Here is a 22,318-nt window from a genome sequence, read left to right as displayed (position 1 = left end):
TTCGTGAGTGGGGGGCGTGAGGAAGATGGATACAAAGTATGGCTATTAAAATAGGTAGATTGTAGAAGGTGTATTTTGAAGTGGATGTGAAGAGAGAAATTGTTTATAGTGGAGGGGTCAACAGACCGAAGAGGTGGGCGGAATAGGCAAGGCGACGGGGTCGCGAAGGGTGATGGATGTCATTGGATGGGGATGGGGACATGTCGAGTGATGAATGTAGGTATCGCAGGGGATGAAACGCATGCCGCGAATGGGAAAACAAACGGAATAATGATAATTGGATGACAGATGTGCTATACGATCGTGAAGACCAGCGACACGGAGCACGTAAATGGGAACTTGAATGCGCCGAGAAGGAAGTTGGCCCGGAGTATGGAATGGAGTGCCAGAGTTTCTTTCCGCGTCCATAGGTCGAGGCGGTCCGTCTAGTATGTATTACTGATGAAGAAGTGAATGGGCGATTGAGAAGAGATATGAAAGGGAGAAGGCGAGAACGGGCGACGTGATAGGCTCTATGTCAGAAGACATAGCCGATCACATTCGGACTATTTTTGAATGGCCAGATAAGGGAGATGGAGAATAGCGGTGGGTAATTAATGGTTGGCGTAGAAAGAAGCCTACAAGTACAGGAATACAACGGTCAGAGACCCTGGCCAGAGGTGTACAAAAACGAAAGACGTACCGATAGCGCTTCGTCATTACTTTTGGTCGTCTTTGATGACATTAATATAGTATTTCTTCATCTCCAACACCTCGCCTATTCGTACTGTCTCCAAGATTGCTATGTTCATCTCCACCTTATTCGGCTAACCCGCCTCGACCCAAACTCGTCTAAGTCTCTTACGACCTCGCCTACCCTCGCCCCATACTCGCAGTGAAGTGACTCCCACTCTTCGACTGCGCATTCACATAACCGGCGACACCGTCCCTCGTGTGACTTGTGTGATAACAGTTCACACTCACCACCATATATCGAGATCCGCAACAGCATCACACCCACAACGACCGGCCTCCCATCCCGAATCTCACCCAGCCCAACGGCTGCGTGAATTCAATAACTGTTCCTCCTCCCCCGGCGCCCCTTGCCGAACATTCCACTCCCGTTCGACGTTTGCTTGCTACCACCTCGCGTAAGGCCGGTAAACAAGCGTTTGAGGAGAGGTTGTTGTTTGGTTGGAGAGGGCATAACAGGCGGAGGTACAGGGATGGGGGCGGGTTGAGGGATGTATTGCGGATATTTGGCTTGATGCTATTATTAGTAGATGAGAACGGGCGGGAAGAAGTAGAATGGGTCGAAGTACTTACCATCATTTCCATTCGAGTGCCCTTCGGAGGAACGACTACGTATTGACCGCCGCCTATCGGGACGACGAGCGGTTGCTTTCCGGAGTGAACGTAAGCTGCACATAATATCACAACCATTGATCAGTACACCTTGCGTACATAATCGCTGCGATCACCATCGGAGAGGTGGTCCGAAGAAAATTAAGCGGTGAATGTGACTTACGTTGATTACCGTGCGCTGGGTACGCCACAGCGGGTGAGGTGTTTGACCTGGTAGGTAGTTTCTGCCGCCCCGTTGGTGGAATAGCGATCTGTGTCTGCGATCGAGACGCCGCTGGTCTGTCACGGTTAGAGGGTGGCAAGTGAGATACCGAGGCAGAGGCGTGGTGTCTCGAAGAAGGGGGTGTGCGGGTAGTTTGGTTGGACGATCGGCGTGAATGCGAAGGTCTGCTGTGTGAATTGGATGGTGGCAGGTAAGGTGCAGTAGGAGAGCTGTTGCTCGGTCGGTCCGAGTAGTACTGTCGGTCCCACTCCCTGTCTCGCGACTTCAAATCTCTGTCTCTGTCTCTTCTATCATCGTACTTGGCACTCTTCGACCTGGAATGGTGCGACGAATGGCCGCTGGACCTTGTCATATCGCGTTGAAGTGACTTGGCCTGGACGGCGGGTGTGGTAGGCACAAATGGGTTGGCCGGGGGGTAGGAATTTGTTTTGCTGACCCAGTTAGCAATGGAGTGCTGCTTGGCCATGTAGCGTTCGTAGGCCTCTGGCGAGTAGTCGTACTCTGTCATGGTCGCGAGCGATAGGGTAGTAGCTGGGGTGTGGTTGAGGAGGTGGTGGTGGTGGTTGAGGAAGAAGAGATGGTTGTGGTTGTGGAAGAAGAGGTGTGGAGGGATGGAAGGGTCACGACGAGGTAGAGTTGGTGGTATATAAATAGGAGTAAATCCTATTGAATTATATAGCGTAGAAGGAGGCGTGTGAGGGGCGAGGCAATTATATCGATTGTGGACGATCCTAGCGTACAACAACCGCTGCAATTCTCATAAAAGTAAACTTCACTCTTTTTTTGCTCCCGCGGACCCACAAATAAATAGGTGTAAACAGCAGACTGATACCCATTTTGGTACTAATTTCTATATTTGGCCACCCATTGACCCTGACACATCCAGACTAGTCAAGTCAAGCGCTGTTCACTGCCTATTGTCCGCTGTGATTATCTGCCTTGGAGCTGCTGCCAGGCCTCGTGTTTCCACGAGCACTGGGTACACTATACTGATCCCGACGGGACAAATGTGGCGGCCTTGACGACTTTCCTAACAACATATCTGAACTAATTTTGTATCACAATCTGCAGTTGCACCTACAGGACACCGTCGATGTGATCGCAATAGGCTGCCAATTGTTCATTTCGGTCCGCCAAGACGTGTCAGGGTAACTGCTCTCCAAACTCCATGCCATGAATACTGAGTACTGATCCATGCAGATGCGTATCGATCCGATGGCACGCTTGAGTCAGGACTCATTAGAATGTTCGAAGAAACCGAGCTTTCGATAGTTCCATGTTATTGCCGTCCCTCTTTCTCAAGAACCCGAAGTTTGAACGCTCGGAAGCTGCGTGCCCTGCTCCTTAACTTCTCAGCACTTGCATTCACACACGGCATGCACGAATCAACGAGGCGTCTACCCTTTGATTCTCCATCTCCTCATCCCAGTATCCTTTACAGCCCTGTTTTCTCCGCAGTGTCGCCGCTGCCCGTGGGGTGAATAACCATTACAGGTACGAGTTTACCTCGGTACGTGTAGTGATTACACGGCAAATGAAGCACGCGAATGGTGTTCTATGCAAACGTGTAAACCATCCTAGCCCTCGACTCTGATCATTAACGGCTTTCTTCTTGGTTCTGCCGCTGAGTCTTCTCCTCCATTTATCAGAAGTTCACAGCAGCTTCTCGGGCGGCAAGCAACTTAACAGCCGTACTCTCAGGACCCAGGTCACGGCGAGTACGGCGAACAGTATGTTTGTTTTATTTGATAGGAATGCTGAGCCTACAGATTCCGTGACAGTCATCAACGTATCGAAACAGATACATCCTCCATCACCTTCCCTCCTTTCCACGATCAGACCCCCATTTCCTTCGACCATCGTTTCTGTTCATCAAACAGCAAACAGTGCGTGCGACGGAGTTACACCCCATGATGGGTCCCGAACGTCATAGCTATTCAATCACTGTGTAAGTCTCAGCTACTTTGTCGTCACCATTTCGATATACACATCCTTTCCACAGTATTCCTCGGCTATTCGATGTTCATCTTCCTTGCGGCACTGCACATTGCGTAGACGAACTTCTACGGATCTTACTACACGTTGCGGCTTACTCGATGTTGATTGGAAGATCTAGCATAAACCACGGTGCCGGCGGTTCATCTCTTCGCAACATCCTGTGCTATGGCCCATGAAATGAGCTGGTCCTCGTCATTGGTGTTCGTGAGTACCCTTTGCCCTGTGTCCAGTACTTCCTCGAACGCAAAGATGACACATATATCATAGTAATTACGTGGAGGTGTTAGATGATCATGATGGGTATTGGACAAGATGTCTCAAGCTCGAAGTTTCAATCTTCGTAGGATGGTTGGAATTAAAAGAACGCGGCTCGATTGATGTATGTGGAAAGATTTCTATCCTTACATACGTTAACTTCTGGATGACTCAGTGGAAGTATCGAGAAAGCCATTGCTGCGCTCGGATCCTGCTACGTCCAGTCGGCTCCTACTACTTTGCGGATGCCAAACTAGCCCTCAGTAATTCCGATCGAAAATTAGCACCAAAGTTGCTGGAGCTAGAGTTTTAGTTCTAAATCTTACTCTTCTCACAGATATGCTTGCTTACTCCAAACAACGAAGCCAGAACCAAGTGGTTGCAGAAGGGAACCGACGGGTGTCACGGCGTACCGACTGCCAATTCTCACCGACGCCAACTAGTCTAGCCTAGGGGTACGAGCGCTGGAGGAGTCGACGTCTTGCACTGGAAGGGGATTCGGTGTAGTGTTCCGCGTCCTCGTGGATGGAGGGACCTAGTGCACCTTTCCTAATATCAATCTACATATAGGGGTGGCAACCCTAGACTGGTAAAGACTAGTAAGTACTTGGTGGCAATGATAGGCGTTGACCCGTACGAAGGCTAACGGAGGGAAACCTCGGTGCCTTTGTGGTGGACCTGCTCGGAGCCCTAGCTCTACGCCTTCTGTTCTTGGGTTCGCGGTGGCGCACAGGAGCGTCCAGGAAGGAGGTACAGGGGAGCCCCTGTGCAACTCAGTCACGCGACCCTGCCAACTGCTTCGTTTCGCGAGTCCGACTTGGACGTGGGCTATTCCTCAAGTCCCGAGCGGTGGGTCTACGGGAGAACAGCCGCTCGGCTCGCAGCGCGTCGCTGACTACCCGTTACGCTTCAACCATCATCATTTTTCTGCCCTATCATCAATCATCGGAATGCGAGTCTTGACGGTGCCACTCCGATCAAATAGGTTATAACACGAGTTGGAGGGGGTGTCGACGGAACACGGAACAGATACAGACTAGCTTGCAGCGTGTTTGAGCCTGGAGGCACCCATCATCAAAGCCTTCGTACGTAATCGCGTCGAAGTGCTCAATTCCGAGCATAGTTGCCGTCGGGTACGTGCCATGTGCAGGACGTACTACGTACCTCTTCAGCACTACCTCCGTTATATATATTATACGAATGGACCTTCCACGGATGCCTCGTGGCTAGCGTCAAGCTTCAGCTCAAGCTCTGGCTCGACAGCAGCAGGCATGGATGATATGGTGCCGTTATTCGCCCTCACGCATAATGGACTTGTGTTCTAAGCTTGCTTGTCAGGCATGCAAAATTGCCAATAGGCCCCGCAAAGTGCGGAGGCGTGATGCAACTTTAATGAACTCCGAGTACAAGTGAGCTAGTTATATCAGTTGTGATTCTGTCATTTATATTTATCAATTGCCTTCCTGCATGAAGACGGAGATTAGGTGGGTAAACAGGAGAGGCGTGGAAGTATCTGTGATGATTTGGACGCCTTGAAGTCGACACATCCCTCCTTCCCCTATCCTGGCTCCTAATGAGAAGCGATCACGTGATTGGCGCGTCCCCACGAACTTCCCAAAACAGCAATCAACTCATTTCCTCCACGCCCATATCCCTTTTCCGACTCTCCCCAAACCGCTGCCGTTCTCCAATGGCCGCCTTACTTGAAACGCCGTCGCGAATATGGAGGCGTATAGAAGATATCGAAGGGCGGGATATGCCTTCGCTGCCGTCTCTGCCACCATTCGACGACGACTCTGCAGACGATGAAAGTCTTTCCTCCTCGAATATCTTGGGAAAGCTTAAGGATGCTGGCGACAATGACTCGAACAAATCTATTGACATGTCGCTGGATATATCCGGCCCTGCGCATTCTACACCCGCTCCTTCGTCTCACTATGCATCAACAATACGTGCCACTTCAAGTGTCTCAAGTACTGCACGCTTCGCCCATTCAATTGCATCGCGATCCGCGAAGTCGGCCTCGCTCGGCCTCTCTGGAACTGCTGGCAGAACAAGTTCGGGTGGGAATAGCCGAGGTAGTGTAAGGCGAGGTGAAGACGAGATGTCGATGGATAGTTTTGACGCAAGCGTGATCACTTCCTTGCCGGTGGTGGATCCGGCTACTGAGACAGACGAGGGGGATCTGGGAACGGTGGAGATAAGTAAGGATGGCACGCAGGAGGAGAGCATCAGCGTTCCAGAGGTGTATCTACCTCCTGAAGAGCCGGAGGAGCATGGACTGTCGTTTGCGGACGCGCTTGCGACTGTTAATGAGTCTAGGGAACACACGCCAAAGAAGTTTATGGAATACTCTGTCAATCTACGTTCGGAACCCAAGGTGAGTCTGACCAGCTCTCTCTCCGCCAATGCTGATTATCTTATCTATCCTTGCAGCCTTCTCCAAGAGACAGGTTTCGCAATGTTGCTATCCGAGAGAGAAAAACTATTACAACGAGGACACGAACTCCTTCACTCTCCCGCACGACACCATCACCTCATTCATCCCCGACTAATTCAACTCCTCGGAGTAACCGTACCATTAATATGACGCTCCCTCGCTCGGCAACTGCTTCTCCAGCTGTTCCAACGCCGGTACTAGGCGCGTCGATTCCCCTACCGCGATCGAATACCGCATCTCCAGCTATTGTAGTGCACTATGCGGACGACGATTTGACAGAGAGTATACTTTCAGAACAAGAGCCGTCTTTGGGAGATGCGGGGCTAGCACTTGATGAACTTTCGATGGAGATGGATGTAACAGAGGTACATCAATCTCCATATACTTCAACTACACAGCTAGATCTTCCACGGGAGGCTAGTACATCTATGAGCCCTTCCCGCATCGAATCCACCCACGAATACGGTGAACGGACTGATGAACGCGAGCCTACATTCTCATCCGAAGAAGGAGCTACCCCGCCAACGATACGAAATCCCAACCAAGCTACGCCCAGGGCCTCTCCGTCGCCAATTGCAATGTCTTCGCCTGCTTTGTCGGCAGCTTTCACACCAATTCCTGCTACGTCTCGGCCCCGCCTTCGCGCTCGCTTTGCACCAGACGAAAGTGCGGAAGAAAGAGAGCCCGAGACCCCTGTTCACTATGCTACCGCGGACGCTGAACAGGTAGAAGAGGAGGGTGAAAGGGATCCTCTAACCCCACACGCGGCGCGACGACGCTCGTTCCTTCTGGCAGTTGTTAACTCTACGACCCGCCCAAGATTAAAGATGCCGACTCCCCACCCTAGACGAGAAAGTATCTTCCCAGGCACTCCCAGCATTGCCGAATCGACTCCAGCAGCTGCACATTTAAGTGCATTGGACTCAAACGGACCTAGTACTGGACCGCGCTTACAATCAGCGTTCGCCGGCGTCACACCTCGTCCTCTTCCGCGGCGTACGTCTCATCCATTGGCGCAAGCTTTTACCCCAGAATCACCGCCTCCTGCCGAGTCGCGCGATGGCTCCGCTTCGCCTCGCCCACCTTCTGAATCAGGGAGTGCTACAAGTAGTAATGCCCAGTTGGCTACTATTCCTCCTTGGGCCACGCCCGGTCCATCTGGATCGCCGTACGATGGCGCTAGTGACAGGGCTTCATTCATTTCAACTGCATCCTCGCACGATCTCACTACGCACCATCGAGCAAATACTTCTTTTGATCCCGTCCTCGGCTTGGGTGCCCAAGGTCATGGATTGGGGCGCTTCAATGCAGGGAAATTGAATACGTACCTTCACAGTTTGAACAGACGACTACAAGAAGAAAACGAGTTGTTGGAGGAGCGAGTACGAATACTGGAGGAGAGGTCGGGAAAGACGGAGCTCGACGCTGGCGGAAGGCGGTTGAGTGCCGGGAGTCGACGAAGTAGTATGGGAGGTACAATGTTGGGTAATGTGGAAGAAGATGTAAATGCAGAGGGCTGGATGGAGGAGAAGGCTCAGTTGGAGGAAATGGTGGAGGATCTACAAACGAAGTTGGATAAGTGCCAAGAAGAGAAGGAGAGCATGGAGAGGGCGTTGGAAGAAGAAAGAACCGAGAGGTCAAGAGACAAGGAGCGTTGGAAGGAGCGGATGGCGGAAGTGGAGACAGGTGTGGAGGGTATAGTGAGGGACCTAGAAAGACGGGTGGACAATGCTGAGAAGGAGGCAAAAGAGGCAGAAGTTGACTGGCAAAAGCGGGTGAAAGATACCGAGAGAAAGTGGATTGAAGCAGAGGAAGAAAGAGACGCAGCTTTGGAGCGTGTAGCCCAGGCGGAACGCGCCCTGGAAAGCGGTCAAGAGTTAGGAGGAGAACTGGCGTCTGCCAACGAGCGGATCGCACAGCTCACTGGGGATGTGAGGAGCGCCAACATCCACATCGGTGATCTGGAGGAGGAGCTCGGGCGGGTTGACGAGAAGTTAGTCAAGGCCGAGAAGGAACTACACGAAGAGAAAGAAGTAGCCGCGGCTCTCGAGGAGGAGCTCATGCAAAAGGAGGAGGAGGTCTCGGCAAACACTGAAGCCTTGGAACGCAAAGAGTCAGAGATTCATCAATTGCAGGAAGAACTCAAGGAGTCCAAGAGTTATATCTCGCAACTGGAAGAAGATGCTGGCGCTGCGTCGGAGAGGATCGAGTCCCTCGAAGAACAAATATCTGCTCTTGGAATTGGCCAGAGAGATCTCGAGAAAGCATTGAACGAGGCGCATGCAGACATCGATGACCTTCAAGATGCAGTCCAAAGGTCCAACATGCTTGCACGTCAGTTGGAAGAGGCATTGGAGGCCGCCGAAGAGAAGATGCATTCCGACGAACACGAGATCATCGAATTGCAAGCCAAGATCGACACATTGGAGCGTGAACGTGAACGGGAGGCATCTTTCGCCCAGAAGGAAGCCTCCAAGAGTTATGCTGTACCGCCTATCGATGTTGACGTCGATGCACTTGAGGCCGAGCTTGATGACGCTCACAAGGAGATCGCGAAGCTGACAACTTTACTGAACCAATCGCCCGCCCGGAAAGCAGTGGAGAAGGCCAGAGAGACGAAAATCGATATCTTAGAAAAGGAAAACGAAGAGCTGAAGGAGAGGGTAAAGGCTCTAAGGTCTACTATGACGGACATGAACACACCCGGCCGAGTGGTTAACGCCAGCGGCATGTCCCCCTTCCACCGACAAGTTTTGGCTATGTCCATGAGAGCACCTCGAACACCTGGTGCACCCCTCAAAGACGTAGGGAGAATCCTCTGTGTAAACTTGGTTCTGGCTAACCGCGCTTCTAGATGTCTTGGCTGAACAACAGCCCCACAGTCCCCGACGTGTCGCCCTTCGTTTCTGAAATTTCTCGTCTGCAGAAAGAACTTGACCTCGCTAACCAAAGTATCGATGACAAGCTCGACAAGCTAGAAGATGTCGGCTTCGATGTTGTCGGCTTGACGAAGAAGCTTGAAGATGCTCGTTCTCGAATAACTAGCCTCGAAGATGAGATTGCCCGTTTGCTCAGGCGGGAGGAACGGCGAGACCATAGGCTCGAGCGCCTTCGCTGCAAGAAATGTTTGCTCAAAGTTAACTTTGAGACCATCCAAGCAGCTGACGAGTCAAGGTACGCGCATCTCAGGATCTACTGGTGTGATCTAACATATATACTTGTAGTTACCTGGAAGAATCCCATTCTGGTCTACCCAGTGAACCCCCAACGCCTCCCACGAAGACGACAGAAGCCTTACGAGCGAAACTCAAATCCGTCAACGATAATCTTGCGGGCATGCATAAACACTGGGAAGAAGAGAAATCACAACTACTGGGTGAAAAGGCCATGCTTCAAGATACTACAAATCGTCTCAATCTCCAGCTTCAAACGGCTAAAGAGGAGGCGAAGAGGGTATCGCAGTCTGGCAAAGTCAAAGACAGGGTTCAGGCCGATATTCAACAGGTATGAATAAATATGTTACTGCGCGTGTAAAGCTCATTACCTGACCCCAATGGATCACAGGAACTCGAGAGTGCCAGACAAGTGATAGCAGATCTGGAGAGTGAACTCAGATCCGAGCGTGCGCAATTACGTGTGTTGGGAACTGAACAGTCCCGTCTTCAAAGAGAGCGAGAGGACGTCCTTGGGCAACTACGTCGCACTGAATCGGTCAGCCGCTTTCTTCTCCGAGGCCTTTTTGGCGTTTAACGTGATGCAACAGGATGTGAACGACGTCAAAGCTCAACTTCAGAGAGTTCGTAAGGAGAACCAGGAATTGGAGACTGAGCTCAGAAGTGAGTGACATACGGACGAATGGCCGCAGCTATTAACCTTGCTACAGACAACGACAACGCGGATCAGAAAGCTAGAATATTAGAGGGCAAACTCCTGGAGACTGCGGAAACTATTGAACAACTGCGACAAGAGCGTTCATTATTAGCTGCCGATCACAAACAATTGCAACGAAAGTATACCGAGATTTCAGAGGTACCTTCTCGAGTTTTTCCTGCTATAGTGTACTAATGCTGGGTATCAGCAAGCAAGCCATCTGCGCGGGGAGTATACTGCCTTCCAGGCTACGCACGATAAGCGTCGTCAACAACTCGATCTTCGTCAAACAGAGCTAGATGAGCTGCGTCAAGCACTGACAGACCAAGCAGATGAGCTTCGAAAGGCTGAAGCAGAAAAGAACCGTATGGTCATCGAGAAGAAGGATGTCGCTCGCACGATATCAGTGCTTGAAGGAGACCTAAAGCGTGTCCGCAAGGAGGCTGAAGCTCTAGGCCGAGACCTGAAGCTCCTCAGAGCTGACAAGGAGCGACTGGAGGCGAAGCGCAAAGAGGATGTCACTAAAGCCGAGCGAGCACACAAGCAATCTCAGTCTCAGATTCGCATACTCAACGAACAGATTCAGACGCAGAAAGAGAAGTTCCTACGCGTCCAGAATCAGATGAAGACGCATGTTTGCGCAGCGTGAGTCCATTCATCTTTGGGCTTACGCTTTAGTCTAACGAATGCCCCAGTGATGATCGGAAGCTTGAAGATATGAGGCTACAGCACAAAGACGAGTGCAAAGGGCTACTTGTCAACATCCGTTATCTGCAAGCGAAATTGACTCGGGAGGGGACGTTCAGGCTTGATCTTGGCCACCAGAAGCGCTACCTATTGGTCCTCCTTGCTCAATTTGAGAAGAGGTTTGTCACATTTGCCTTCTGATGATATCTTACTCAAAGCATCCGTAGCGAACAAACGATCATTGCTGCCATCGCAAAGATCGGTTATCCACTGCCACCCCCCAGCACGCGAACTAGGAAACTTCCGAAGTTGAAGAGTGTCGCGTTGTGTGTCATGTTTTGGACCCGTGCAAAGGTGGCTAGTAGCAGATGGAAGGAGCATACTACTGCTAAAGCCGCTGTAGTGTCAGCGCTCCAGGAAGTCAGGAGACGTCGTGCTATCGCCGTGTCATAGTTTTTGCTGATTTGTCAATATTTTTGTATGTCTACCTGTAAGCTGTAAGGCTGTAACTAACATTTCGAACTACTGTACTCTATCTTGTCATTATCGTAGTCCCGCTGTACAGTCCTATAACTTAGATGCAAGTATCCTGGCCATGCTAAGCGTTGAGGTTCGATGACTATATAGTCCTCGTTCTAGGGTGACTTGGGTTTGCGAGTCTCTGACAGGACTCGAACCGCTCCCTTGGAAAAGACGTACGAGAGACCGCTCCAAATGGTGGTGCCAGCGACGACCCATCTGTAGGAGCACCAATGACAACGGTCTGAAATAGAGGGTTGGGCACACGTACTGGAAACCCGTCAACGAGGCAGTAAGATCTAGCGGGAGCACTGGACTGATTGTCGTTGTTCCCATGAGGGCGAGTTGCAGGAACGTATTTACCTATCCACCCGCGACATTAACTTCGTTCACGAGCGAAGAGAAATTGGGTGATACCTTGCTGATATATGTGGGGTGAACCTCAGCCGATGGAATAGAAAAATCCCAATAGCGAGAGAAGGTTTTCTACGCGCGTCCTCAGCGTCAATATCGAAAAGGCACCACAACAACGCTGACCGGTTGTGGTAATGAAGTATAGCGAATATAGAATGCAGCGAGACTGAGCAGAACATCACGACCAAGAATTATGGCGGCGAGGGGGACTTCAATCCGTACATAAGAAGCGTTCCTCAGAATTTAGCAAGACTCCTCACCCGGTAGCATATCCTTCATCGCCAATGTTATTGTCAAGGTTGTCATCAACGTCTTGTCTGCCGCCGGGTCAAGAATCGTTCCCAAAACTGATTGCATGTTGAAACGACGCGCCAAGTATCCGTCCGCCTTCGCATAACGCGCAAATTGGGTTAATACTTATTGATGCCCCATAGTTACGCGAAATGGGCAAACCAAATCTGAAGCTCCAGCATAGACCAGTAAAGTGGTCGCAAGCTGGAAGTTGCCTTCTATTATCGACCATCCGAGCACCGGGCAAGCTAATATTCGGGATACAGTCAAGAGATTCGGCAGAGTGTATATGTTCTCTCGTATCGTAGGTCGTTTCTCCTCGTCCTCTCGATGTTCTTGTTGTGGTGGTAATTTGCGAACATTTGGCGACCAGGCTGCGTGTTGAGTAAAGAATGTACGAAACGAAGGAGCGAAGCTGTTCCTATTGGAAAACACTCGAGATCCGAACCGACGTGAAGCAGAAATACGACCAAAGCATGGCCCAGAAGATGCTCGACAGAGTTGGCGAAATGCAAGTGACATGAGTAGAAATCATGATCACAATACTTGACGCTCAGCCAAGTTACTAACCGTGGGAGTTCTTTCTCCAGCCCCTTATGTTCAACGCAAGATGCAGCCCAGTCTACACGCCTATTCATCAAACGAATTTATGGGACATATTGGGGCAAATAGTCTAGCTCGGTTCCCTCCTTCTTCGAACGGACCTGTGCTATACTTGATTGCCCTTTATTGTCTCCTCCTAAACCTCCTGACTCCCCTAAGCGACTTAGGGTACGAACGATCTTGCGGTAAATGGACGTCGCCAGATTCTTGGGCACACGAGACATGTACCGAAACGTGGCTCCTTGCAGGACGGATATTTGTGGTTTCTTGCTGAGATGAAAGATGAAAGCGCCGACGAGTATGAAAAATGCCAATACTCCCAGAGCGGCGCCAACTTGAACGATAACCTCTACGTTTGCTGCTGTGTTATTGGTAGGTTGGTCGGCTAGTGGAGGCGGTGAGTAGCTTGTAGGTGCCGCAGTTCTAGCAGATGTAGATGGAACCACAGGTTCTTCCTCGCTACAATAAATCTGCTATCAATTATTGATGAGGATGGGGCTTCAGATTATGGCTTACACTACAGTGTATGTGGCATAGTCAAACAGAAGCAGTACCGCTTTCTCCGTTGAATTTACAACGATACTGAAGTTGTGGAACATATTTTGCATAGTTGTGTTGACATAGACAGGAACGTTATAGAGATAATCGGGTTCCCTTTCCACGTCGTGTCTGTATTCGCCGACGAAGTTTCCATCAAGGAGGAAGTTATAATCGGCGAAAGCGTCAAATAATGGGGGTGGAGCATTTGCAATGATGCAGTAAACATATATGGCTACACCTACGCAGACGTATAAGTGTGCATCCAGCTAATATAATTGTACGAACCAGTGAAACCGAAGTTGACTATTGCTTCAGTATTATTAACCCAGTGTGTTGAGTCATGCCAAGTTCCGTTATATGCGATGGACACGTTAGGCTTCGCACTCAAGTCCTCCCTCGGTCCGCTACTCCACGCATGGGACGGAAGATATGTTGGGACAATACCCGTGGATTCGTCCCCGTATTTGTCGTCAATCGTGACGTTACGTTGTTGGGCAACAGTTCCGCCTGCCGCCAAAAAGCATAAAGAGCATATTCCTAGAAGCCTTGATATAAACATGAGTGATAGGTAATGGGGGTAATGTGGCAAGACCTCCACCTTGTCGTGTGTGATAAAGGGCCCGAGTGGCTTCTAACCACCACATCCATCTCATCTCTGTACAGATACTTAGTCTGTTGCAGGATACGCGTCGGTTGAATATTTGGCTCATATCAGCAAGTCACCCGAGGGCTGAGTACCGAGTACCGAGTCCCCGCCGCCGCCTGACTGCGAATGATAGACTGTACAACGCCATCGAGTCATCCCGACATAGAATTCTATGATCGCAAGCTCAGAAGCTACTGAGAATGATAGGCCATCGCCATCAATGATTCGAAGCTTCAAATATTGAATAATTTGACATCAGAGATAGACAACTGGGAGGAGCATAGCAATCATTGGAAATCCAAGTGCGACTACACCAAGCGTATTGCTACGGACAACGCCCGCGTTTGAGGGGATTATAGGCCTATCTGACGCTTCAGAAGAGTCTGTGGGACTCAACGAGGGTGTCGGAGATCTCTGTTCGCTGAAATTCGCCCAAAGTTAAACGGATGCGACCAAAACATCAAATTTGGCTCAACTCACATTGTTGTGTAGACAGCGTAGTCGAATAACATTAAGACCGGCTTTTCTCTGGCATCCAGGATGATACTGAAGCTGTGGTGTTCATTCTCCATGGTTGTGTTGACATACACCAATGAGTCGTAGAAATAATCCGGAATTGCTTGTGGATCATGTATGTACGTCCCGACAAATTTTCCGTCGAGGAAGAAATTGTAATGGGCGGAGGTGTCGAAGGATCGGCCAGGAGGAGTGTTCGCGATAATGCAGTACACGTACAAAGAGGGACCTGCACAATTCGGAACCCATGATTTATGTTGAACGGATGGAACAAGCGTTCTACGTACCAGTGAAGTTGAAATTGACGGTTTTTGGGATCTCTCCGGCGTGTTGTGTCGCATCGTGCCATGTCCTGTTGTACGTTAACGACGGATCGGGCTTCGCAAACCCCTTAGCACCTCCTCGCAAGGTCCATCCCCCAAGCGGCATGAATGAAGGGACGACTTGCGTGATTTCATCTCCGAATTCGTCGTCGATGGTGACATTCCGTTGTCCGACAGCCTCAGTGGACCGAAGACATACAATCAACAGTGCTGAAATGAGTCGTGACGATATCATGTGTGATGAGTGGTGGTGTAGTGAGTGTCTGCGAGCGTCTGCGATAGAAGAAGCCTTCGAGGTATTGCATCTCTCCCCAGAGATCGGAACGCGGTCGCGAGACAAGTTCGATTGGCCATCCAGCTCGTGTCCACACCCAACTCCTCAAGTCACCACCGCCACCGCCCAGCGCCATCAACAGAGCACGATCAGCCCAAGCGATTTCGACTAGAATCCTTGATTGACGTCTGACGGACCGAGAATGTCGTGAAGAATACGATAGTTGTATCGCAGAAGTGCGTGCATCAGTTGTTACACCTCATGAATAAATAGATACCTTGGTCGTGACTTACTGTCTGCTTATTCGGTACAGCTTTCTGTTTCTTACCTGTATACCTGCAACAGCCAATCTGTGTACCAGCGTAAAGATATATATACATTCATTCATTCCAAATGTGCCCTTGAGGAAGTTTGCCGTTGATTGAACAAAATCATGACTTCGGCAAGAACGAAATAAGGGCATATCTGCTATCTGAGCTTAGCATTGCCTTCGTTTGGCAGAAAGGAAACACACCGTCCATTCACTCTCCATTTCTCGTCTGACTGATCTAAGCGCTGCGCGATGTCCTTGTCCACGCCAACTACAACGTCTGCTTTGTTGGTTCTCAGGCTGAGCAGCGGAAATGACCCAGCAAGAGGGCCAACCGCTTGATTGAATGGCGTCCAAGCAGGCCACTTGACATCTCCAGTAAGCCTACCAGAAGCCCTATATAAAACGGCGGCTTGGCGGTAAGATACGAGGATGAACCTACTTGCGATAGCTAGACCATGGTCAATACGCGGTTACGGAGATACTACGCTGATCACGTATTTCACACTTACTTGAGGTCACCCTTCAAAGATCAGCCTTACGATTAATGAAAGTAGATAGGTCTTCTGTTCCTGGTCGTACCTTAAATATCACCAGTCCACTCTCTGACAGAGATTTCCAGAGCAATGGTGCCCGACTCTCCATATCCCAATATGGGTACGGCGAGGTCCAGAAATTGGCCAAGTTGGAGTCAGTGCTATCAAGTCGAAACGCTCCTAGAGGGGTGTTCAAGGGAACAGAAAGCTTGAATGTCCCGTCATCTACGTATTTCTGCCACCGGGAGACCATGTGGAAGAGGTCGCTGTAGAGCGATGGATCGACGGTCTCGTCGGCTGTGGGAGGTGGGAAGAAGGAAGGATCCAGTAATGAGGATATAGTTACGGAAAAGTCGGGAGGTGTGACGTCCGAGACAAACCACGGGATTAATTTCGGGCTGGAGTGGTTACTATTAGACAAGTTGCTGTATGAGTCGGGAGGGTTGGACATACTGAAAGACGACTGATGAAACGAAAGGCGTGTGCGAGACCAAGAAGTCAGCGAACACAAAATCTGTGAAGAGCTGTGTGTAGGAAGATAAACATGTGCATTGCGGTTGTCTGTTGGACGCCTCACCTCGAATCCGGCTACACGGGAGCTGCCAGTCAGCCCGCCAGAGACAGTGCTCAAGAACTTTGCATACCGTTGTCTAGGACGAAATCTATTCGGCTGTTATGTAGAGTCTCAAGATGTTTCCATGCCGCCTCTTGGTCATCTCGGAGAATGAATTCCTTGCGCGCTGTTTGGGCGTCCTTTCCTACGGTTTGTAAATGCTCGATATCCGACTGCGTCAGATGAGTGAGCAGTGACAAATCCTGAGAAAACAAGCTTTAGTACATGTGCAAGATCAGTTGCTTGACTGACGGTTGCGTTCCCCCTGTGAGTTATCAGACCCGAATTCGTTTGCACCATTCATCAAAGGTGGTGAACCAAGCTTACCACAGACACATCTGGATCATTTCTTTGAATAGGACAGCAAGTTTTGATGGATCTGTCTGGATCATATCATGATCCACCTCGAGCTCTTTCATTGTTTTGGCCAGCTCTGAGAAGACACATTCGGTGATTATCAACGTAGTGTACGGGACTGTTCGGACATACGGAGGATTGCCACTCGGCTTTGTTTGAACATATCCATCTTTTGGGAAAAGAATGGATCGAATTCCCTCCAGTGCTGCGTCTTGCTGAACAGACTGCGAAGCAAGTAGTATCTTATCTATGTTAGGCACCAAAGAAGCGCATACATGCGTGAGATCAAGCACATACAGGTAGCACCTATATGCATATATTAGCCTATGCGCGAGGCTTGTGTGTAAAGTTATCATACTCTGCATACAGCCATGGCGCTGTGAACCAAGTGTTCTTGCCTTGCGCAGCCAGAAGCTCCAGTTCCTCGTTATATGTCTTGATCATAGGGTCTGTATCATCTACCAGTGGTCTAGCATTGATCAAAGACTTGGATGGTATCCCTCATTGCTTTTCACTCACTCCAAAGGGTGGTCCCTGCCCATATGGTACTTCAGTTTACTGATCTGCTCGATAATGCCTTTGCTTTCCGTGATCTTGGCTTGAGCATCGGGCAGGCTTGAAGGTTGCAAGGCTTGTTGGATCTCCAACGTCAAGTCGTGGTTTATTCGACAGAGTCTATCAATAATGCCTGTGATGATTACGGGCCATCGTTTCACCACCGTCTCGTATCTGACCCGCACATTCAATGCGGAGCGAGGCAGTGAATGGTTCTACTCACGAAAAGCTACAAGAACGATTTTCGCGGTGAATATGAGTTCATGCGGAGTTGAGTACATACTTGCCCAGATTTGTCAATGGGGTCGTAAGGGGGATATGGACTTTGGAACATTGGCGATATGGTGGTAGTGGTGAACAGCTCGCTACTTGACGTTTACTCAACCTGGTTGGCGGCCCCGCCGGGCCGAATAGGGGTGTCCTGATATTTTTCCTGTTGGATTATACCTACATGTAGCTACTCCCTATCATTAAACAAAGCTGACAGTAGATTGATGCGATGGAAATTAATAACAACGAAGAATTACCTCGACAACGCTCAGCCGTATGAATAATCATGGTGAATTCAACGGACGATACTACGCGGCGTACGGGGGAGGCGTGCCTGCACTCTGCTGGCGTAGACGCTGCAATTCTCGGCGCATCTCCCTCATCTCTTGCACCAAGTCTCCCTCACGTTCAGGTCCAGGCTCAGGATCCGGATCCCTCGCTTCACTACTACCCCTATTACCTTGAGTCCCGGTCTCGATGACTTTTGGGCTCGGCGTCGATACTTCGAGTACCTGAGCATTCCGCGCTTTTCGCCGGCGACGAAAGAGGAAGGCGGCGAGGATGACGGTGATAAGGGATATCCCTCCTATCACGGGGCCGACGATGACGCCCACGTTCACTTGTGTCCGAGATGAAACGGTCTGGCCGGGCGTCTCGGTAGGCTGGTTCAGCGCCGTTGAGGACTCCGTAGCAGACGAATCAACAGTATCTTCGCCACTGCAATACAACACGATAATCGTTCTCGATCAAGCCATTATACGCTGAAGTAACTTACCTCGTTGTATAAACGGCATAGTCAAACAATAACAGAATGGGCTTGGCGGGGGAATCCACAAGAAGCGTAAAATTGTGGGCTTTGTTTTGCAAGGTCGTATTGACGTAGACGGGGGTGTTGTAGAAGTAGTTTGGGATGTTCGGCTCTGCTTCGTGTGTGTACCTTCCGACGAGCTCACCGTCGATGAGGAATTTGTAATCCGCGTCCGCGTCGAAGAATGGAGGACCAGGAGGCGTGTTTGCGATGATGCAGTATACATACAACGAAATGCCTGTCATGTAGCCATCCTCGATCTTGAATCCAAGAACACAATGTGATCTGTTACGCACCTGTAAACGTAAAGTTGACGCGCTTCGACTCTCCACCAGGATAAAGAGTGGTATCGTGCCATGTCCCATTGTGCACTAAGGAAGTGTCCAGCTTCACAGCTCCTGCGCCACCAGACGTCCACCCCAGCGTCGGCGAGTACGTAGGACGGACGCGCGATAGTTCATCTCCGAATTGATCGTCGATCGTGACATTCCGAAGTGCTGCCACAGTCGTTCCTCCCGCCAGAAAGCAAAAGAGGACGCTTGCAGCCACGAGCTTTGCTAGAAGCAACATGATGCTGCAAGAGATAGTACACAGTACATGTGCTTGAGTCCATGACTGTTTCTAGTAGTCAGGGCCATTTTTCCGAAATCAACAGGTGCCAAGTGGGGGTCGGTTTTTATAGCCAAGAAACTTAGATGGTGAGTTGATGAGAAGATGGTTGGCTGTGTGCGCAGAAGTATGCCAGCGGCCTAGTACTTAGTCCACCAAACGGGTCAATGGACCCCTCTAAAACGATCAATCAATGTCAGCTGGGCTTCGTAGGTTGGACTTGTGTTAGAATTGGGCCATGCAAATACGTACGTACGCGCAGTTCACAGCGGCATCGTTGATTCCCGTAAGTCAGTCCTGCCCTGCTGCGAGGTGGTGGTCGCAAGTGAACAAATTATGTAGTCGCCAGGTATCAACTTGAGAATTGTAAGCGCTGACCCTCCCTGACATGGGCGCTTAGCAATTCTCGTTGTACCCTTCTTTCCATCCATCATGCGAGCTCTGCTGGTCCTAGCTTCATGGTAATCTCGCGCTGGCTGCTGAACTGAAAAATTCCAACCTGACTCCCCTGATGCTTGAGTTCCCCGTCGATGAATTTAAGCGACATCACCGCCGAAGCGCGAAGCGGGCTCCTTCGTCAGACAAGAAGTAGAACTCACTACGAGTTGGCTTCCTGATGCGCATTGCTCTCGCAACGGACCACAAGGCACACTACAACTGCCAGGAAACTTCCGATTGTATTTGACAGTAGAGGCCCCGAACTGACGCATCAACTCATCTCAAGCAAACCTCAGGTCTTGCTCAGGTCGCGTTAAAATGTTGAGTGAGTACAGAGTAGCACGATCATTCGATTCCCGATTGCTTCATCATGGATTTTCCGAGGCCCACCAATATGTTCGCTTCACTACGACTTGGCGCAGTGCTGTTCTTTACATTCATCTCACAAGCTAGCGCTCAGGGGAGCCTGACCAACGTTACCGTGGATGATGCATCCCCAAGTGTTCGGTATCTGAACGGCTGGTCACCAGGACCATCGTTGTATATACAACTCGATACCTCGAAATTATTCAACGGCACTTGGCATGATACAACACATTATACGCAAGATATAACCACCAAGGAAATGCACGTAAACTTCACAGGTGAGGATCATTCATCACTTTCCTTTGTTCAGCATCAATAGCTGATGCTACCTGTCTGATCAGGCGTAGCGGTCTATCTCTATGCCGTCATTGCCAACCAGCCCAGTGGAAAGCCATTCGACGCTTTCGCCGACTACAAATTCCTCCTAGATGACGTTGTTGTCGGTGAATACCGACATGAAGTGGAAGATACCACGGATTTTTTCTACAACGTTCCGATTTACGTGAACACAACGCTCCCGGACAAAGAGCACCGCTTCAGCGTCTTGATCGACTCTACCGAAAAGCCTGTGCTAATGCTATTTGATTACCTTGTCTATACTACAACTCAGTAGGCTCTTCTACTCCTTTTGCTTCAGTATTTGACTAATGTTTTGTAACAGTTCTCCTACTACTTCTGAAACCCCAGCCTTACCCACCGACCCACCCGCCTCTCCGCTCCCGGCATCTTCACAAGCGAATGCCAGTCCACCTTCCGAATCGCCTTGTTCAAAGTGTTCCGCTTCCGGAGACAATCATAAAAAAGCAAGCACTGATGGAGCGATCATCGGTGGGACAGTAGCCTGCATAGCCGTTGCTTTCATGGCGATCATGGTAATACTACTCCTGCGCCGTCGCCGTCGCCGTTGTAACGCGTCGGTCGTTGTTGAACCTTGGCTTCCTTCAACCAAGTCTATGGCGACGCAATCATCTTTAAACCCCACCATTCTCAGGTCTACCAAATCAATGGCGCTATCGTCTCCTTCCAGTAGAGAGTCCTTCAACCAAGCCCCCTACGCGGCACCCGGCGAGGTTATACCTCAGCAGACAACGACTTCCACGTTGAACGATGGGTTGGGACAGGTGATGTCCTCTCTTGATGAGGTTCGCAGGCAGCAACGGGAAATACGCTCGTTATTAGGGCCACCTGAATATATCGCTTAAAATGTCTATGGCGACAATTGATGACTTGTCTTGGACGTCAATGAAACTGGACGGAGCCCACGGCAACTGAGCCGTTGATCGACTCTGACGCACCGCACAGAAGATGAGGAAAAGTAGAACAGTGGCTCACTCCGCCTCACGGCCTGTTACCGCGTCTCGCCCGTACTGAAATATTGTGAACTATGTCTCGAAACAACGCTCTCATGGTTTTCTCGTAGGGCAGTACCATTTATGCTGCGATATCATATTCGCATTGTCAGCCTGCGTACCTACCGCCGGTGTAAGCGTTTCACCCACTCTTCTGACCGTTACCTAAATGTCTACACCCCATTTTAGTTCGCTCGCGCCCTTACAGCCGTAGCTTTGTTTCGCAAGCGTGTTTCGAGGATTGTCAAATCGGTGAATCGAGGTCAGAGTTAAGCAAGGTGGCTATGTGAAGTCGGACATCAACAAGAAAAAGATGCGCTGTTTCATCGTGAGCTGTTCTTCATCTGAGATCCATTGATCCATCATTCAACTCTCCCACCCATAGTGATATCTTGCTGACCACGGCCGCGAAGTCTCCGCCGCCCAGTTCAACATCAAGGCAACCTGTTCACAAGAAAGTTTATGCGACATGTACCGCAAATACGCTGATAGGGACCTTGTGGTCCCCACGAATACCTTCGCTTCCAATAGGACCTCAACTGAATAGCAGGGTGAGTCTCTGCCCACACTCCTCCACGAATTCAATCAGTAATGGAAATCATAATCTTCCATTTGATCACCAAAGGGATCCATGAGGCCATCGACATTTGTGACACCCGTAGCGAACCTCGAGAACCAATAAGAATAAAGTCGACTCATTGAGCGAGTCGCGGCCGCAACTTTGCACAGTCATTAGCTACCCACTCGTACGGCGTTATCAACGAACCGAAGTCTATGCCGCCCTATATACCATTTTCACAGCTCTTCGTTTAACGGACTCTTTCCCATCGGCGACCGCCTGCGTGACATGTCCTGACATCCTTCCTTGATGACATCAAGCTTATTATGATGAAGAACAACCCATCATCATCAAAGTGGACTCGAACAACTCCTCGAAGAGGGCTGGCACAGGCTGATTTGTTTGCTTCATAGTGAGCTTGGCAACACTTTCATTAACGCTCGATCACTGAAACTCTCCAGGGACCGAAGTCACAGCCTGTCCACCGAGTGTTTCGTTTGCAATCTCGCATCGTCGCTTAGACGATCCTACAATGGCCGAATTGTCCATTCACCATCAGTCTAGCTGCGAGGAACATAACTGCCACATCGATTACTTCCCTTGTA

The 22,318-nt window shown here is 50.1% G+C and overlaps 7 protein-coding genes across 7 annotated transcripts; 2 read left to right on the top strand and 5 right to left on the bottom strand.

Moving 5' to 3' along the window:
• Nucleotides 1-1,051: 1,051 nt before the first annotated feature.
• Nucleotides 1,052-2,075, bottom strand: PC9H_006684 (uncharacterized protein; the record flags this gene model as incomplete). Its single annotated transcript, XM_036776228.1, has 4 exons — nt 1,052-1,249; nt 1,306-1,400; nt 1,508-1,554; nt 1,912-2,075. 4 exons carry the CDS (start codon nt 2,073-2,075, stop codon nt 1,052-1,054), a joined length of 504 nt encoding a protein of 167 aa, XP_036632247.1.
• Nucleotides 2,076-5,510: 3,435 nt separating this feature from the next.
• PC9H_006683 (uncharacterized protein) lies at nt 5,511-11,270 on the top strand (the record flags this gene model as incomplete). The annotated part of the gene is made up of 10 exons (XM_036776227.1): nt 5,511-6,200; nt 6,257-9,064; nt 9,115-9,434; nt 9,485-9,764; nt 9,825-9,971; nt 10,024-10,096; nt 10,144-10,289; nt 10,339-10,775; nt 10,826-10,996; nt 11,045-11,270. The coding sequence occupies 10 exons, from the start codon at nt 5,511-5,513 to the stop codon at nt 11,268-11,270; spliced, it is 5,298 nt and encodes a 1,765-aa protein (XP_036632246.1).
• Nucleotides 11,271-11,452: 182 nt separating this feature from the next.
• Nucleotides 11,453-13,743, bottom strand: PC9H_006682 (uncharacterized protein; the record flags this gene model as incomplete). The annotated part of the gene is made up of 10 exons (XM_036776226.1): nt 11,453-11,555; nt 11,608-11,699; nt 11,754-11,822; nt 11,874-11,959; nt 12,011-12,137; nt 12,204-12,415; nt 12,475-12,663; nt 12,742-13,103; nt 13,161-13,422; nt 13,470-13,743. The coding sequence occupies 10 exons, from the start codon at nt 13,741-13,743 to the stop codon at nt 11,453-11,455; spliced, it is 1,776 nt and encodes a 591-aa protein (XP_036632245.1).
• Nucleotides 13,744-14,085: 342 nt separating this feature from the next.
• PC9H_006681 (uncharacterized protein) lies at nt 14,086-14,904 on the bottom strand (the record flags this gene model as incomplete). Its single annotated transcript, XM_036776225.1, has 3 exons — nt 14,086-14,251; nt 14,311-14,575; nt 14,634-14,904. 3 exons carry the CDS (start codon nt 14,902-14,904, stop codon nt 14,086-14,088), a joined length of 702 nt encoding a protein of 233 aa, XP_036632244.1.
• Nucleotides 14,905-15,411: 507 nt separating this feature from the next.
• Nucleotides 15,412-17,648, bottom strand: PC9H_006680 (uncharacterized protein; the record flags this gene model as incomplete). Its single annotated transcript, XM_036776224.1, has 8 exons — nt 15,412-15,704; nt 15,796-16,377; nt 16,434-16,618; nt 16,730-16,835; nt 16,892-16,983; nt 17,118-17,228; nt 17,279-17,481; nt 17,598-17,648. The coding sequence occupies 8 exons, from the start codon at nt 17,646-17,648 to the stop codon at nt 15,412-15,414; spliced, it is 1,623 nt and encodes a 540-aa protein (XP_036632243.1).
• Nucleotides 17,649-17,892: 244 nt separating this feature from the next.
• PC9H_006679 (uncharacterized protein) lies at nt 17,893-18,962 on the bottom strand (the record flags this gene model as incomplete). Its single annotated transcript, XM_036776223.1, has 3 exons — nt 17,893-18,301; nt 18,360-18,630; nt 18,689-18,962. 3 exons carry the CDS (start codon nt 18,960-18,962, stop codon nt 17,893-17,895), a joined length of 954 nt encoding a protein of 317 aa, XP_036632242.1.
• An 871-nt stretch (nt 18,963-19,833) lies between these two features.
• Nucleotides 19,834-20,418, top strand: PC9H_006678 (uncharacterized protein; the record flags this gene model as incomplete). The annotated part of the gene is made up of 2 exons (XM_036776222.1): nt 19,834-20,083; nt 20,147-20,418. 2 exons carry the CDS (start codon nt 19,834-19,836, stop codon nt 20,416-20,418), a joined length of 522 nt encoding a protein of 173 aa, XP_036632241.1.
• Between the last annotated feature and the right edge of the window lie 1,900 nt (nt 20,419-22,318).

Source organism: Pleurotus ostreatus, assembly GCF_014466165.1.
Source record: "Pleurotus ostreatus strain PC9 chromosome Unknown scaffold_4, whole genome shotgun sequence".
NCBI lineage: Eukaryota > Fungi > Basidiomycota > Agaricomycetes > Agaricales > Pleurotaceae > Pleurotus > Pleurotus ostreatus.
This window is presented reverse-complemented; position numbering and strand designations above follow the sequence as displayed.